The sequence below is a fragment of the Salvia miltiorrhiza genome, chromosome 3 (assembly GCF_028751815.1).
Source record: "Salvia miltiorrhiza cultivar Shanhuang (shh) chromosome 3, IMPLAD_Smil_shh, whole genome shotgun sequence".
In the NCBI taxonomy this organism is placed as follows: Eukaryota; Viridiplantae; Streptophyta; class Magnoliopsida; order Lamiales; family Lamiaceae; genus Salvia; species Salvia miltiorrhiza.
This window is the reverse complement of record NC_080389.1, coordinates 25,577,839-25,592,423: the sequence shown is the minus strand read 5'-3', so window position 1 is coordinate 25,592,423 and position 14,585 is coordinate 25,577,839. Positions and strand designations below refer to the sequence as shown.

Sequence of the window (14,585 nt, the reverse complement as noted above, 5' to 3'; positions counted from 1 at the left end):
TTTCTTTAACACGCCGCAAGTGTACAGGTGCAATTGTGTACAGTAGCAAGCAAGGTCGAATCCACAGAGACCAATTAAAACCAATTCCTATCCTAAACTATGATCTTCTATCTGGAAAACCAAAAATGAGAGTTTTTGTTTAAAAGAACAATTTAAATAAACAACATGAAAGAAATAAATCAAGCTGTGAAATATGGAGAAGCAGATATGAGAGAAAATTCCCAAGGTAAAGGTTTCAACATATTCTCATAACTAACAGGTTCAATTCAATCATCAAGATAATATCCCTAAGGTAATCTCAAAGCTAGTTTATACCCACTCCCGTTGCATACAAACCGTTGATTACATGCAAGGCTACCGTCCTCGGATCGCACTTCTAACATGCAACTCCTAAAAGATCCTAGGATTAACACCCTCACAAATATCAATTCCCTTTAGAATTAAAAATATGTGTTCTATGTTTTTAGTTCAGGTAATAATTATCATCTCCCGATATCAAACTAAAACGTATGATTATGCTAAACTGGTGGCCAATCAATAAAGCAAACAACATACATAAGAACATAAAAAGGAATAACAATCTCAATTAATTGAATCAAATAGTCAGAAATTTAAACCATGTTTACTCCCTAAACCCTAGGAAAAAGGGATTCTAGAAACACATAGACATATGAACTAAAATAAAAGTGTCAATAAAATTGTAAAACATTCAACAATAAAATCGTAGTAAAATCGAGAATCTTCAGTTCTTGCTCTGGCTCCGTTCTCTGTCTCTCACAGCTCCAAAAGATAGAAAATATGACCAAAAGTTCAGAGAATAAGTTCTTGGGGAGTATTTATATGCCCTAGGTCTTGTAGGGCTCAAAATACCCTAAAATCGCGAAAACATATAAAAGTTCGGAAATTGGACGAAAACTCGGCGTCTCACACGGCCGCATGCCCATACCGCGCGACGTCGTGCGGCCGGCTCGCGCGGCCGCATGCTTATACCGCGCGACGGTCCAGCGGCCTCTGATTCGTCACGCGGCCGGGCCATGCGGCTGCATGCCTGGACCGCGCAACGCCTATTGCACACGTTCCGCATGTTGCTGCATGTCCTCCTACGCGTGAACTTCTCTATGCTCGTTCTCCATTGTCCGGTGCACGATTTAAGCTTTGTTTGCGCCTACGGACTCATCTCTTCGTATACTTCTCTCCAATATCATCAAAATCATCCAAATTCGACTCCAAAACCTGTAAAAACAACACGAACATGGACGAGTAGTCTATTCCACAGAAATATACAATTTAAACAATAAACAACTCAATAAAAATGCCCAAAACACTAAAGAAAAACGTGACATAGTAGTGGAAAATGCATGTAAATCAACCCTTAAATCATTTTCCATCCTCGGACAATACAAAGATGAACCAAGAATGAGACACAAGAGTGCAGGGAAATGTGGACAACATTGTGGTTTCATATTTATCAACAAAAATACCAACATGCATTTGTATCTCCTATCATCAAGATATCACACTCATGACAAACTCAAATTATGGTCTCAATGACTTGCAATCCTCACCAAAAAGATAAAGAATTTAAGAACTCTTAACTCTCAAGTGTGTCAATCAACATAGACGTGTATACGCTCAGTTCAAGCAAAATAAGTACTCAACCATAAGCTTGTCAATTGTCTCACCTCTCCACCATTTAATGTGTGCTCCTATAACCAAGATCAAAAAGGTCTTTATTGAGGGTTGTAATGTAGGCTCTTTGGTAGGGTATGATATATTTGGCTAAGTGACTAATAGATACAGCTCAACGTAGCACAATCACCAACCTTATAGCATTCTTACTCAATACCATCATCCACCTCTCATAAAACCAGATTTTTCAATATAGAATCCATCACAACTCATCAATTATTTCTCATGACATTATGACTTTCTAAAGCATCCTTTGTACCCATTTATTTTCCATTTTTTTTTTTTGTTGTTGCAACTTGTAGGGTACTAGAATTTTTCAATCAAGATCAAACTTCATAATCCATAATCACACATCTCCACAAACCAACTATCCCCTATCAACAATCTCCAAGTTCCCACCCACAGTTAAATCAAATAAAATGGAAAATAAGGCTCAAAGGGGGCGAACTAGGATCTTATATAGTAAAAGGACAATTATGTGAAATATAGGCTAGCAAAGATGGCATTCTATCATATCAAAGTTATTAAGCACACCATGTGACCTTGAGGGAGAAACCAAGATAAGTTCTAGTGAGACACATGCATGCTCGAACAATCACTCAAGAATAAGAAATAAGACTGTAAAAATGGTGACAGTCAAGGCTCAAATCTCACAGCTCATTTCATTGATTGCAAACATCAAAGATACCATGCTTATCATTCATCAATCATGCTCAATCACAATAATATCAACACAAACGCATGCAATTTCACAAGTTTTAACCAGAAATCATCATGAGCCAGTTATGCAACCAATCTCTACACTACTCACATCATCATCAAGGTAACATCACAAAGAGAACCACCAAAGCAAGACTAAGAAAACTCAACGACAAAACAAAAACAACCAAAACAAAAAATGCACCCACAAAGACACATCCCCCCAAACTTATTCACCAAGGAGAATAAGTTTGAAAAGGAATTGTGGGGCACGAAAATAAACAAACAAACAAAAAGAAACGAACTAACCAAATTGGGTTGCCTCTCAATAAGCGTTATTTTTAACGTAGTTAGCTTGACAGAACAACAAACTCTTCAACGAGGCTGGTACAAGCAGTGCTGCGACTAGCTGCGCTCTGCTCCACTCTTGCCAGCCATGTCTTATCCCTTAGAATTCTGATCACCTGGGTCCTGCCAAGAAAGATGATCCTCATTAAATATATTTTGAACGTCAACTCTTACATTTCCAGTAACTTTAGCTTTCTTGGGCACTTCGTCCTTGTAGATGCGACATGGTTCATAGACAGAGAACTTTTGGCTTTCATCATGAACTCGCAGCGTGAGCTCTTCTTTCTCCACATCAATTAAAGCTCTTCCCGTTGCAAGGAACGAACGCCCCAAAATTAGCGGAATTTTGTTGTCATCCTCAATGTCTAAAACCACAAAATCGGCAGGGAAAATAAAATCCCCCACCTTGACAAGCACGTCCTCCACAATTCCACATGGATAAGTGACCGACCTGTCTGCCATCTGCAGCCTCATAGATGTAGGCTTCAACTCCCCAATTGTCAGCTGCTGAAAAACAGATAAAGGCATGAGATTGATATTCGCCCCCAAATCGCACAGTGCCTTCTCGAAATGCTGGCCTCCAATAATGCAAGAAATATTGAAACTGCCCAGATCCTTGATCTTCGCCGGCAGCTTCCTCTGCAAAATCGCGTTGCATTCTTCATTGAGCTTCACACTCTCAAACTCCCCCATCTTTTTCTTGCGCGAGACTATGTCCTTGAGGAATTTGGCATATTGTGGCATCTCCTATAACATCTCCACCAACGGAATGTTGATGTTCACCTTTTTGAAGATCTTTAAGAACTTAGAGAGCCGCTTTTTCATCCTCTCTTTCTGATAGCACTGAGGCAATGACATAGTCACAGTTGCTGGCGAAGCTCTTTTATTCTTCTCATTCTTTTTTTGCCAGAAACCTCAACAGTGACCTCCTCAGCTTTTTCTTCCACAACCGGCGGTGCACTCTCATACTCGGACGTCTTGGCCCCTTCTTGTGTAGTCCCGCTCGGCAAATCGACGATCTTATAGTGATGTCGGGGAAACGGCATCCACCCGGGAGGACGATACAGAGGTGGAACTCGTCGGCTTCCCTCATGGTTTTGTTTTGGCTCATCCCCCATCTCACGAAATCCATGGCTGTTTTGAGATGTGGCTATACTCTTAACCCTAATTACCATGCACTGCTCCTTTGTGTTCACCTTGGCATTGTTTGAAGAATTACCCAACTGCAGAAGCTTGCTGATGAAGGTGGCCCTTTTACCCAATTGGGTCTCAAACATCTTCATCTGTGTTCCCAAGGCAGCAGTGGTAGCGTCAATCCTTTCCATCATCTCATCCGCCTTGGAGATGAACTTCATCTCCAGCTCCTCCATATTTGGCTTCTTCTCTTCATTTATAACTCCATTGGTAACAGAGAAGCCTGGTGGAGGTTGAATTGCGTTGTTCGAGTTTCCATACGCCAGATTCGGATGTGGGCGCCCTCCTTACTGAAATTGCTGTCCACTATTGTATCTGCCATTTCCATAGTTTCTGCATTGAGATAATTGGCATCCTCCATCATCATCGGTTCTTCTACAGCTGGTGCACTCTTGGCAGTAGTCAATGCATTTTTCTTAGAAGTCAGCTCCGCAATCTGAGTAACAACTAAAGTCAAAGGGTTGGGTCAAAGCTGGAAACGGCTGCAGCTTTCTTCAGTTGGATTCTTTCAGAAGGCCATTGATAACATGTGGTGGCCATGCTCTCGATTATATGCAAGGCTACCGTCCCCGGATCGCACTTCTAACATGCAACTCCTAAAAGCTCCTAGGATTAACGCCCTCACAAATATCAATTCCCTTTATAATTAAAAATATATGTTCTATTTTCTTAGTTCAGGTAATAATTATCATCTCCCGATATCAAATTAAAACCTATAATTATGCTAAATTGGTGGCCACTCAATAAAGCAAACAACATACACAAGAACTTAAAAAGGAATACTAATCTCGATTAATTGAATCAAACAGTCAGAAATTCAAACCATGTTTACTCCCTAAACCCTAGGAAAAAGGGATTCTAGCCACACATAGACATATGAACTAGAATCAAAGTCTCAATAAAACTGTAAAACATTCAACAATAAAATCGTAGTAAAATCGAGAATCTTTAGTTCTTGCTCTGGCTCCGTTCTCCGTCTCTCACAGCTCCAAAAGATAGAAAATATGACCAAAAGTCCAGAGAATAAGTTCTTGGGGAGTATTTATATGCCCCAGGTCTTGTAGAGCTCAAAATACCCTAAAATCGCGAAAACAGATAGAAGTCCGAAAATTGGGCGAAAACTCGGCGTCTCGCACGGCCGCATGCCCATACCGCGCAATGTTCCAGTAGCCTCTGATTCGTCACACGGCCGGGCCATGCGGCCGCATGCCTGGACTGTGCGATGCCCGTCGCGCACGTTCCGCATGTTGCCGCGTGTCCTCCAACGCGCGAACTTCCCGATGCTCGTTCTCTCTCGTTCGGTGCCCGATTTAAGCTTCGTTTGCGCCTACGGACTCGTCTCTTCGTATACTTCTCTCCAATATCATCAAAATCATCCCAATTCGAGTTCAAAACCTGTAAAAACAGTAGGAACATGGATGAGTAGTCTATTCCATAGAAATATACAATTTAAACAATAGACAACTAAATAAAAACACCCAAAACACTACATAGGAGTGGAAAATGCATGTAAATCATTTGCTCCTAAAATTTGACGTGGCTCATCGAATGCGACGATTTATTTAGAATTATTATTTTTTGACCTACATTATATAAAATGATGTGATTATATGTCTTATTAATTAAAACTCAAAGGGTGAAAAATAGATTAAGGGTACAATTGATACAAAATTATAGTTCAAGCTTTAAAAAATTATTTTTAATAGTTCAGGATATAATTGACAGTGTGAAAATAGTTTGAGGTTTAAAGTGATATTTACCATTTTTTAAAGGGTGGTGTTTGAAGGGGTAAATGGTAAGTGTGGATATTTTTTTAAGTTTTTGTCCTAGTGGATAATTTTTAAGTTTACTAAAAGAAATAGGCTATTTTCAAAATCCACTCATTTAATATTAATAATATCTTTTGTAAAATAATATGTAAATACGAATTCATTTAATAATTAAAATTAATCCAATAATAAAGAAAAGGGACCCAAGCCCATTACTACTTTCCTTCACCTTTTCTTCCTTAAGTTCCCTCCCCCTCCCCCGCCGTATAGCACACACACACACACACAAAACAAGTCACACACACACTCACCCACGACTCACTCACACACCACACACAAAGCACCATTCACACACAATCACTCACACACATATCTCAAATATCTAAGTATTTAAAGTTTTGCTTAGCTCTAATTTTAATTAATAATTAGATATTTTCATGATATCTTTATGTCATGCTTTGGGACAAAGATGTTGATTGTTGCCTTTTAAATTAAAGTTGGTATTTGAGTATATTATATAAAAATTGATATATTTTAAATCATTTTAAAAGTGTTTTCAGAATTTACTTTCCTTCTTGTAGACTCTGTAAAAAAAAAATCTTAAAAATTTAAAAGTCACGTGCTACAAAACCATTCGACCGCTACGTGCTCCGACTTCAAGGTAAATATATTCTCAAAAGTTTTCAAGGGGATGAGTATAAATTGTTTATATTCCGAAATTATGATGAATTTGTTGCAATAATTGAAGTTATTATGAGAAAATTCAAGTTCAGGTATGTGATTTATTTAAATACATGTCGTGGTTATTTATTGTCCATTTTAATATTATGTGTTTACCATATGTGTCATGAATTATATATCCGGTACGTCACAGTCCTTGGTATGCCACAATGCGATTTACATGTTAAAGTTATGGTTGCAACCATAGTCACCAAGGGCCAGCATAATTGGTACAGGACGGAAAGGTCCTTGGTATGCCACCGTGCGACTTTCACTTATGAATGTTACAGCAGAACGTATGAGTTACAATTTAATTAATGTGGACAATGATTGCATGATATCCCATCCCACATTGACCATACTATGTATGGTCATCCCACATTTCACATTTTCAGGTTTATAAGGTTGGAGGCGCGTGGAGGGTCGAATGTGCGCATCAAGTTCTCATGAAAATAGTTAGATATTTTCATGACGTCTTTATGTCATGCTTTGGGACAAAGATGTTGACCGTAATCTTAATTAAGGTGTTAACTTTAAATTTTAAATAAATATTTAATGCGGAAGTCTTTAAAAATTTTAAAATCAACTTTTTAAATAAATATTCTGGAGGACAATTTAAGGAAATAAACCCTTAAATGAAATAAATTTTTAAAACACTTTTAAAACGATTTAAAATATAGTATCAATTTTAAAATAATATACTTAAAACATCAACTTTAATTTAAAAAGCAACAATCAACATCTTTGTCTCAAAGCATGACATTAGGACGTCATGAAAATATTTAATTATTAAATAAAACTTGCGATAAGTCGTGTGGTTTGCCTATTGATTTTGGCAGGTTGGATTTCCGGCGAATGCAACAAGAAGCAGTTAAGGCAAACAAAGGGCTCATTCCTTATCCCTCTTTTATTTACACGGCGTTAGAGCATCAATGCTTCATGATGGACAAAGATGATATACTGTCCCGTCCTCAAAGCGTGTTCAAACAAAGGGCTCATTTCGTATCCCTATCTTATTTACACGGCGTTGGAGCATCAAGACTTCATGATGGACACGAGCAAGCATCTTGTTGCGGCTCATGTGAATGATCTACCATGGGTTGACCCCAAGAACCCCGCCCTTTCAGCACTTGTGGTGCCTGATGTCTTCACATTTGGACCAACATTACCCACCCCTACTGCCTTTCTCTGACATGAACTCAACGATTATAAACACTAAGATAGATTCTTTGAATCTCATCTTACCAAGGCGAAGGACAAGGTAGAACTCTTGAAGTTTTTACTTTCTTCTCGAAAATGGGGAGATGGTGATGGTGGTGCTAGCATAAACGAAGCGGGATCCGAAGAGAGAGACGACGAGGAAGAGGCCTGACAAGATTAAACATGTTGTTGATGGAGGTTGCTTGGAGGATGAAGATTAAACGCATTGGTTGTTATGTTTAATTTCTGAACTCTGTTATCTTTAAATTTGTTGATAGAAATGCTCAAACATTTCTTGGAGCATTTCTGGTTGGGGGTTGATGTTTTGCGATAGACGTATATTTTTTATTTTCACTCATATTTCTTGGTTTGCAATATTCTACGGTGTTAGTATTATGTTGTTACCTGTATGTGTTTCAGGGGGAGTATAGTTTTATTTTGTGAAAAAGGGATACACGTTTTCATTTTTGATATAAAATTAAGGGGAGATTCATTCTTTCTATCTTAATCGAATATATCTATTTGAGGGGGAGATAATCCTAAGGGGAGTTTATGACTTAGGGGGAGTTTTGTTCTTGATCGTATGTTTTATATTTAATTATCTTCGGCTATTATGGTTTTGATGAAGAAAGATAAAAGAGGGGATTGTTAGAGTCATTTTAACTCTAATAATTTAATTAATTTATTTTATGAATTAATACCTTTTATTTTATCTTCTTCATTAATTATCAAATAAGAGAATTAATATAATAATTTATATTTTCGGTCACAAGTATTTTAAGGGAATTTAATTTTGACTTTGTCAAAATTAATTTGTTATAAACAATTTCAATTTGTAACAATTAAAGTGCCGAAAAATTGCTCAAGGACATGACTACAAATATGGATTAATCAAGAAGTGAAGGGTCAATTCGAGACTTGAAGAAGAGTGAAGATCGACTGCCACAAAAGTGAAGAGAAAGAAAAAGACTTGGTCTTCCTTAAAAATAGGGATGTTGGTGAATATGCTTAACCAATCCCTAAACTTGGGGAGCAAGATTAACCCTAGCACGTTTGAGACCCTAAAGTGTCAGCCATATTTTCTTACCCATGAAACTCATGTTCACATCTATAAATAGGGGCAGAGCTCATTGCATTCGGTACCAGCCTAAGCTACAAGATACACAAGTGTAGGAGCTCAGAAGCTAATGTTCAAACATCAGGCACGACATCTAGTTCATAGCACACATTGAGTGGAAGACTCGTGTGTCTAACAAACTTTGAGTGGGAGACTCGTTTGTTAGGTCTAGTCGGTAGGTTTGATTGTTTGTGTTTATAGATTAGCTTCATTCAAAGTCTAGTTATTGCTAGCATTAGTTGATAGGATTAGAAGAGATTTCTTTTCTTTTCAACTCCACTCAGTAAAAGGGATCCTATTGAGTGGGTCATGTTCTTCATTGTAAAAGGAATTTTTATAGTGAACATACAATTGCAATTAATTAACATTGCATTATGAAAGCAATCCATTATACGTAATTTACTTTTTCGTTGCATTTATGCTTTTCTATAAGATTGTTGAGTGAATTTATTGATCATTCTACCCAATATATCTGGGTTTGCGAAAGCAACAAACTTACAGTTTTTAATCATAAAGCATGCTAAAACATGCTAAGAATTTACGTGTATTACTAATGTCAAATTTAAATGATATAACATGCTAATTTATTCCATAAAACATAGCTTGAACAACATAATAAGAATAATAATTAATAACTTATAGCTAAAAAGATCTTTGTTCCTCCAAAAAAATTAAATGAACAATAAACATCATTTCATCAAACAATATATTAAAAAAAAAAATAAACAACTTCACACTTCTTTAATTACATATTAAACATAAAATGTGGTTACCTTTTTATTTGGGATGTAAGAATTCACGACAAATAACTACACCACTTGGAAAATATTATAATTTGTGTTTGAGTCTGAGTGTGTGAGTGTTTTTCAATTTGCTAAGGAGTATACCCGTTGATGTCCTATTTATACAAATATTCACTAGTTTAAATTCCCATTTCACGTAAATTTCAATGAAATTAAATGCATTTCACGTGAATAATTTACTGAGACTACTATTTCACATTATTTTTGTCGTTTATAATCAATCAAAAAATTATTTTTTTCACATTTTTTTCCCAAAATGTATTTCAAGTGCCAATAAAAGTATATTAATTTTTTATATTTATATTCCTTTAATTAAGGCGTCCTCATAGTTTATGTATGAAAATTTGATTTAATTAAAAAAAAATAATGTGTTTGTACACCACTTTTTGTTTTTCCCAAGACTGACTTAACCAAAAATCAAACTTTTATAGTAATGATTCATTGTTTTTCTTATAGTTAACCATTTTTGTCATAAATGTGTAAGACTTTCCGTTGAAATCGATGCAAACACATCACTATCAAAGGGCAAAAACCCATTTGGTAATCCTTGACATCATAATGATATGCAACTGAAATATAATCAACGATAAGATCTAGATTTACAATTGATCCAATGTGTAGAGATAATAAACACACAACAGTTAGAATAACTTACTTATTATGTAACAAACAATCCTGTTGTAATTCTTGTAGCAATTTCTGCAGTTGAATCCACTACTATGGTATCCATGTGTATTACAGATTCTATGCAGGAACAATTCTCGGTGCACAATTCAATCTTCGAAAGTTAGGAAATCTCTAATTGAATTCTATAGTAGGGCTTGTTTGGTATGTGTGATTAAGGGTGCATATATAATATATCTATGACACCATAATATCTTGTTTGGTAAGAAGTAATACAAACCATACGATCTTTTATAATTAAAAGCCCGAAAATATTATACTGATTTGAGGAATTCTGTATAACCATCTACGGAGGTGGTATACAAAAGACACATCTTAATTATAACTATTATTAACTTTATATGAATGAAATAGAGTTTTATTAAAAGAAAAGGAAAAACAAACGAAACACCCTTGAGAGCACAGAGAAGCAAACTAAGGGCCGAGCCTCGTTAAAACCGCTTTGAAGAAAAACCCCGTAGGGAAAACCCCAAAGCGGAAAAAGAGTACTCGTAAGAAAACAAAAAACGTCGAGGGAGCGGAAGGAGTAGCTTCGAGAGCTCCGGCCGGACCATCGCCCCCAAGCTACCCCTGCTCCACCCGACAAAAACCCGAAGAACCAAAACACACACAGCCGCGCCCTAAGAACAGACCCGAACGAGCCACAGCAGACGGCCCGCAGCAGCTAAGACAGCCGCGACCAGCAGCAGCAGGTCCAGCCCGCCCCAACCATCCCACCAGCCGAAAAGCAACAACGACCGCAACAAACAGCCAACACCAACCACAACCAACATCACCGAACCTTCCTTGAGAAACTGTGCGTTGCTATGTCCGCAACAACAAGCTTCCGAATAGCTTCTATCCCAAACGGCCACCAGCCCTCTGCCTGCGTTAAATTAGCCATAGCATCAGCAACGACATTTCCTTCACGGAAAATATGAGAAACACGAAAAGTTATGTCATTAAGGCGAGCTAAAGTGGCTTTCCAAGCCGCATAAAAACACCAGGGGACAGCCAACGAGCGATCTTCCAGAAGCTTCACCACGTATAGAGAATCCGCTTCCAACCAAAGTTTGTGCCACCCACGCGAGTGCGCAATGGCAACCGCGGTGATAACGGCAAGGAGCTCCGCCTCAAAAGCGTAACCCTTGCCACCTTTCAAGTGAAAACTGCCTCTGACGACACAAAACTTATCCCGATAAACCCCCCCAGCCGCGATGTCACCCGGGGCACCCGACGCTGCCCCGTCAGTATTGACCTTGATCCAATCTTCCACAGGAGGCCACCAGCTGACGCTAACAAAACCAGGAGGCGGGGCAGCCCGCATCGAAACACCGATGGAACGAGTGATCAAATAATCAGACCACAAATTAGAAGTATGGCCAAGTTTAGAGAACGCCTCATCCACTTCTTTGAAGGACGCCTTTGCAAACGCTAAGACGCGTCGCTGCTCAAAGGGTCGGTCTTCAAAAATAGCTTTATTACGTAACGACCAAATACACCACAGAATGTTAGCAATCCCCAACTTCCAAAAATTCTGAATAAGAGAACAGAAAGAAGCATGCCAAGTCTGAACTAAGAAAGAATGGATGTCCACACAAGCCATAAGATGTGGCATTTGAAACCACGTGAGGAACTCATTCCAAATCGGGGTCACACTGGGACAGCTCCAGAAAATATGATCGATATTCTCCGCATCCACCATGCACAAACTGCAGCGATTCGGAGCAATAAGACCATTCTGCACCAATTTGTCCATCGTAGGAAGGCGTCCATGAATGATACGCCAGTAGGTAATCGAACGTCTCACCGGAATAACCTTATTCCAGATCCAAGAACCCCAAGTAACCTTAGGGAAACGATGCCCAATTTGGGCAAATGCCAAAGCCGCGGTCACATCCCCACGGAGAGACGGTTTCCAAAACCGGCCATCTTTCTCCCCCACGAACTGGCAGGTGATGATATCCACCACCACCTCAGGATAGCGTTAAATGAAATTTGCCGAGAAGTGCCAAACACCATCGCTAAAGTAATCCGCCACCGATTGATGCAAAAACTCATGCATGAAGGAAGGAATGGCAATTTTATCACAAATTTTGTAACCGAGCCAATCGTCCGTCCAAAAACGGGTATGCTGCCCGTTACCCACAAGAGCATAAGAATTCTTCACTAACTCATCAACCTCCGGCTTGACACTCAACCAAAAAGAAGAACCCACCACCGACGCCTTTGCCAGACCAAAACTATTCAAATAGCGAGAGCGGAGAATTCGGAAAACAAAATCCTCTCCCTTTAACAGTTTCCAGGCCATCTTCATCATGTAGCAGCGATTCATCACCGCAAAGGACCGAACTCCGAGGCCTCCTTCCTTCTTGGGTGCGCAACAACGACCCCAGCTCACGGCACAGGTCAGTTTTTTGTCGATGGAGCCCGACCAAATGAAGTTGCGGCAACTTCTATCCAGATCATGGAGCAGCGATCTTGGCCAGCGATAGACCATGGATAACTGTAATCCCTTCCATTTTGAGAATTTCTGCACAATCCTATCTTTGATGCTCATGAAGTAAGAAGCACGCGGTCTCCCAACAAAGAGAGGGACGCCCAAATACGTGGTCGGGAGAGAACCCTGAGTGAAACCCAAGACCCTATTGATCCCCTGCGTCATAGCATACGACACCCCACGACCAAAGAAGATTCTAGACTTCGCTTGGCTGCAAATCTGGCCCGAAAGCTCCCCATAGAAATCCAAGATATGTTTAATTTTCTTCGCATTCCTGACAGAAGCACGGCAAAAAATAAGCACATCGTCAGCATAGAATAAATGAGTCGGGAAATCCGATATTCTATCAAAACCCATGGGCACCAAATGACGCGAGGCAACGCAATTCCTGATAATGTAGCTAAGAACATCCTCAGCAATACCAAAGAGGATAGGGGAAAGAGGATCGCCCTGCCTGACCCCACGAGAGCAAGCGAAGTAACCGCTAAGTCTCCCATTATATAAGATAGATATACGAGCCGACTCAAAGATCACCTCGATCCAACGAATGAACTGATCGTGGTACCCCATGGCGCGGAGAGCAGCAATGATGAAATCCCAGCGCATGGTGTCGAAAGCCTTATGAATGTCGATTTTACAGGCAAAGTTTGACCCGCGATTAATACGATTCATGGTATTGAAGCCCTCCGATCCCATCGCAATGCAATCGTGAATAGATCTCCCAGAAATAAAGCCAAACTGATTTGGAGAAACAGAAGCCGCCGCAACAGAACTGAGCCTAGAAGCTAGGACCTTAGAGATGATTTTGAACAGGAAATTCGCCAAGACAATGGGCCTGAGATCAGAAACCGAATCCACCAGATCTTTTTTCAGAATCAAAATCAAGGTGTTAGAATTACACCCCGCAGGTAAGGACGTGTACAGGAAGAAGCTCTTGACCGCCTTGATCACATCATTCTTAATCAAACTCCAGCAATTTTGGAAAAACAAGCCGGAAAACCCATCCGGTCAAGGAGAGCTATTTCCATCCAAACTAAAGACTGCCGCAGTAATTTCCGTGTCATCCGGTAAAGCGACAAGCCCTTTATTCTGTTCCTCAGTGATAACCAAATCCACGTTAGCCTCTAAAGCCGCCAAATCCACCACATCAGAGGCCGTGTTAGTGAATAAAGAGGAAAAGTGACCAATAATGTGCTGCTCAATGACATCCGAGTCATAAACAATATCATTGCCAATCCGCAAATGCCCAATATGAAGCTTATCTTTTATGAACTTGAGCATGTTGTGGAAAAAGCTCGTGTTTTTATCCCCATCCGTGAGCCACGCCACTCTACTCTTCTGCTGAAGGAGACTGTTTTTTTGCGACAAAAATCTATTAAGCTTAACTTCGCAATTGACTTCCGCATCAAATCTGCTATCATTATAGCCCAAATCCGCAATAGTCACCTGAATATCAGATAAGTCTTGTTGATTTTGGGCAATGGCAGAGTCCACGTTCCCAAACACAGACTTGTTCCAGATACGTAAAACCCCCTTCAAGCGTTTCAATTTCAACATAACAGATAACATAGGGCATCTCACATCAACTCCCATATTCCAAGAATCAGCCACGGCATCCAAGAAGTTCGGATGAGACGTCCACATGTTAAAGAACTTAAAAGATCTCTTAGTCGGAGGAGCAGCGAAGCGGCACTGTAAGACGATGGGGGAGTGGTCCGAAGTAGCTCGAGGAAGAGCATGCGTGTTAATCGTGCCCCAGAGATTTGCAAACGAAGTGGAAAAAAGGGCCCTATCGAGGAGAGATTCCACATGGTGAGGCAAGAATCTGCGCCCAGACTAAGTAAAACGAAGACCAGAAGTGGGAGATTCGATAAAACCCGAAT

The 14,585-nt window shown here is 39.5% G+C and overlaps 2 protein-coding genes across 2 annotated transcripts; both read right to left on the bottom strand.

The window, feature by feature from the left end:
• Nucleotides 1-2,829: 2,829 nt before the first annotated feature.
• On the bottom strand, nucleotides 2,830-3,480 carry LOC131018583 (uncharacterized). Its single transcript, XM_057947297.1, has one exon. The coding sequence runs from the start codon at nucleotides 3,478-3,480 to the stop codon at nucleotides 2,830-2,832; it is 651 nt and encodes a 216-aa protein (XP_057803280.1).
• Nucleotides 3,481-3,483: 3 nt separating this feature from the next.
• On the bottom strand, nucleotides 3,484-14,346 carry LOC131018582 (uncharacterized). The gene is made up of 6 exons (XM_057947296.1): nucleotides 13,744-14,346; nucleotides 12,205-13,644; nucleotides 11,005-12,150; nucleotides 4,222-4,366; nucleotides 3,663-4,153; nucleotides 3,484-3,579 (listed from the first exon to the last, which is right to left on the bottom strand). The coding sequence occupies exons 1-6, from the start codon at nucleotides 14,344-14,346 to the stop codon at nucleotides 3,484-3,486; spliced, it is 3,921 nt and encodes a 1,306-aa protein (XP_057803279.1).
• Nucleotides 14,347-14,585: the final 239 nt, after the last annotated feature.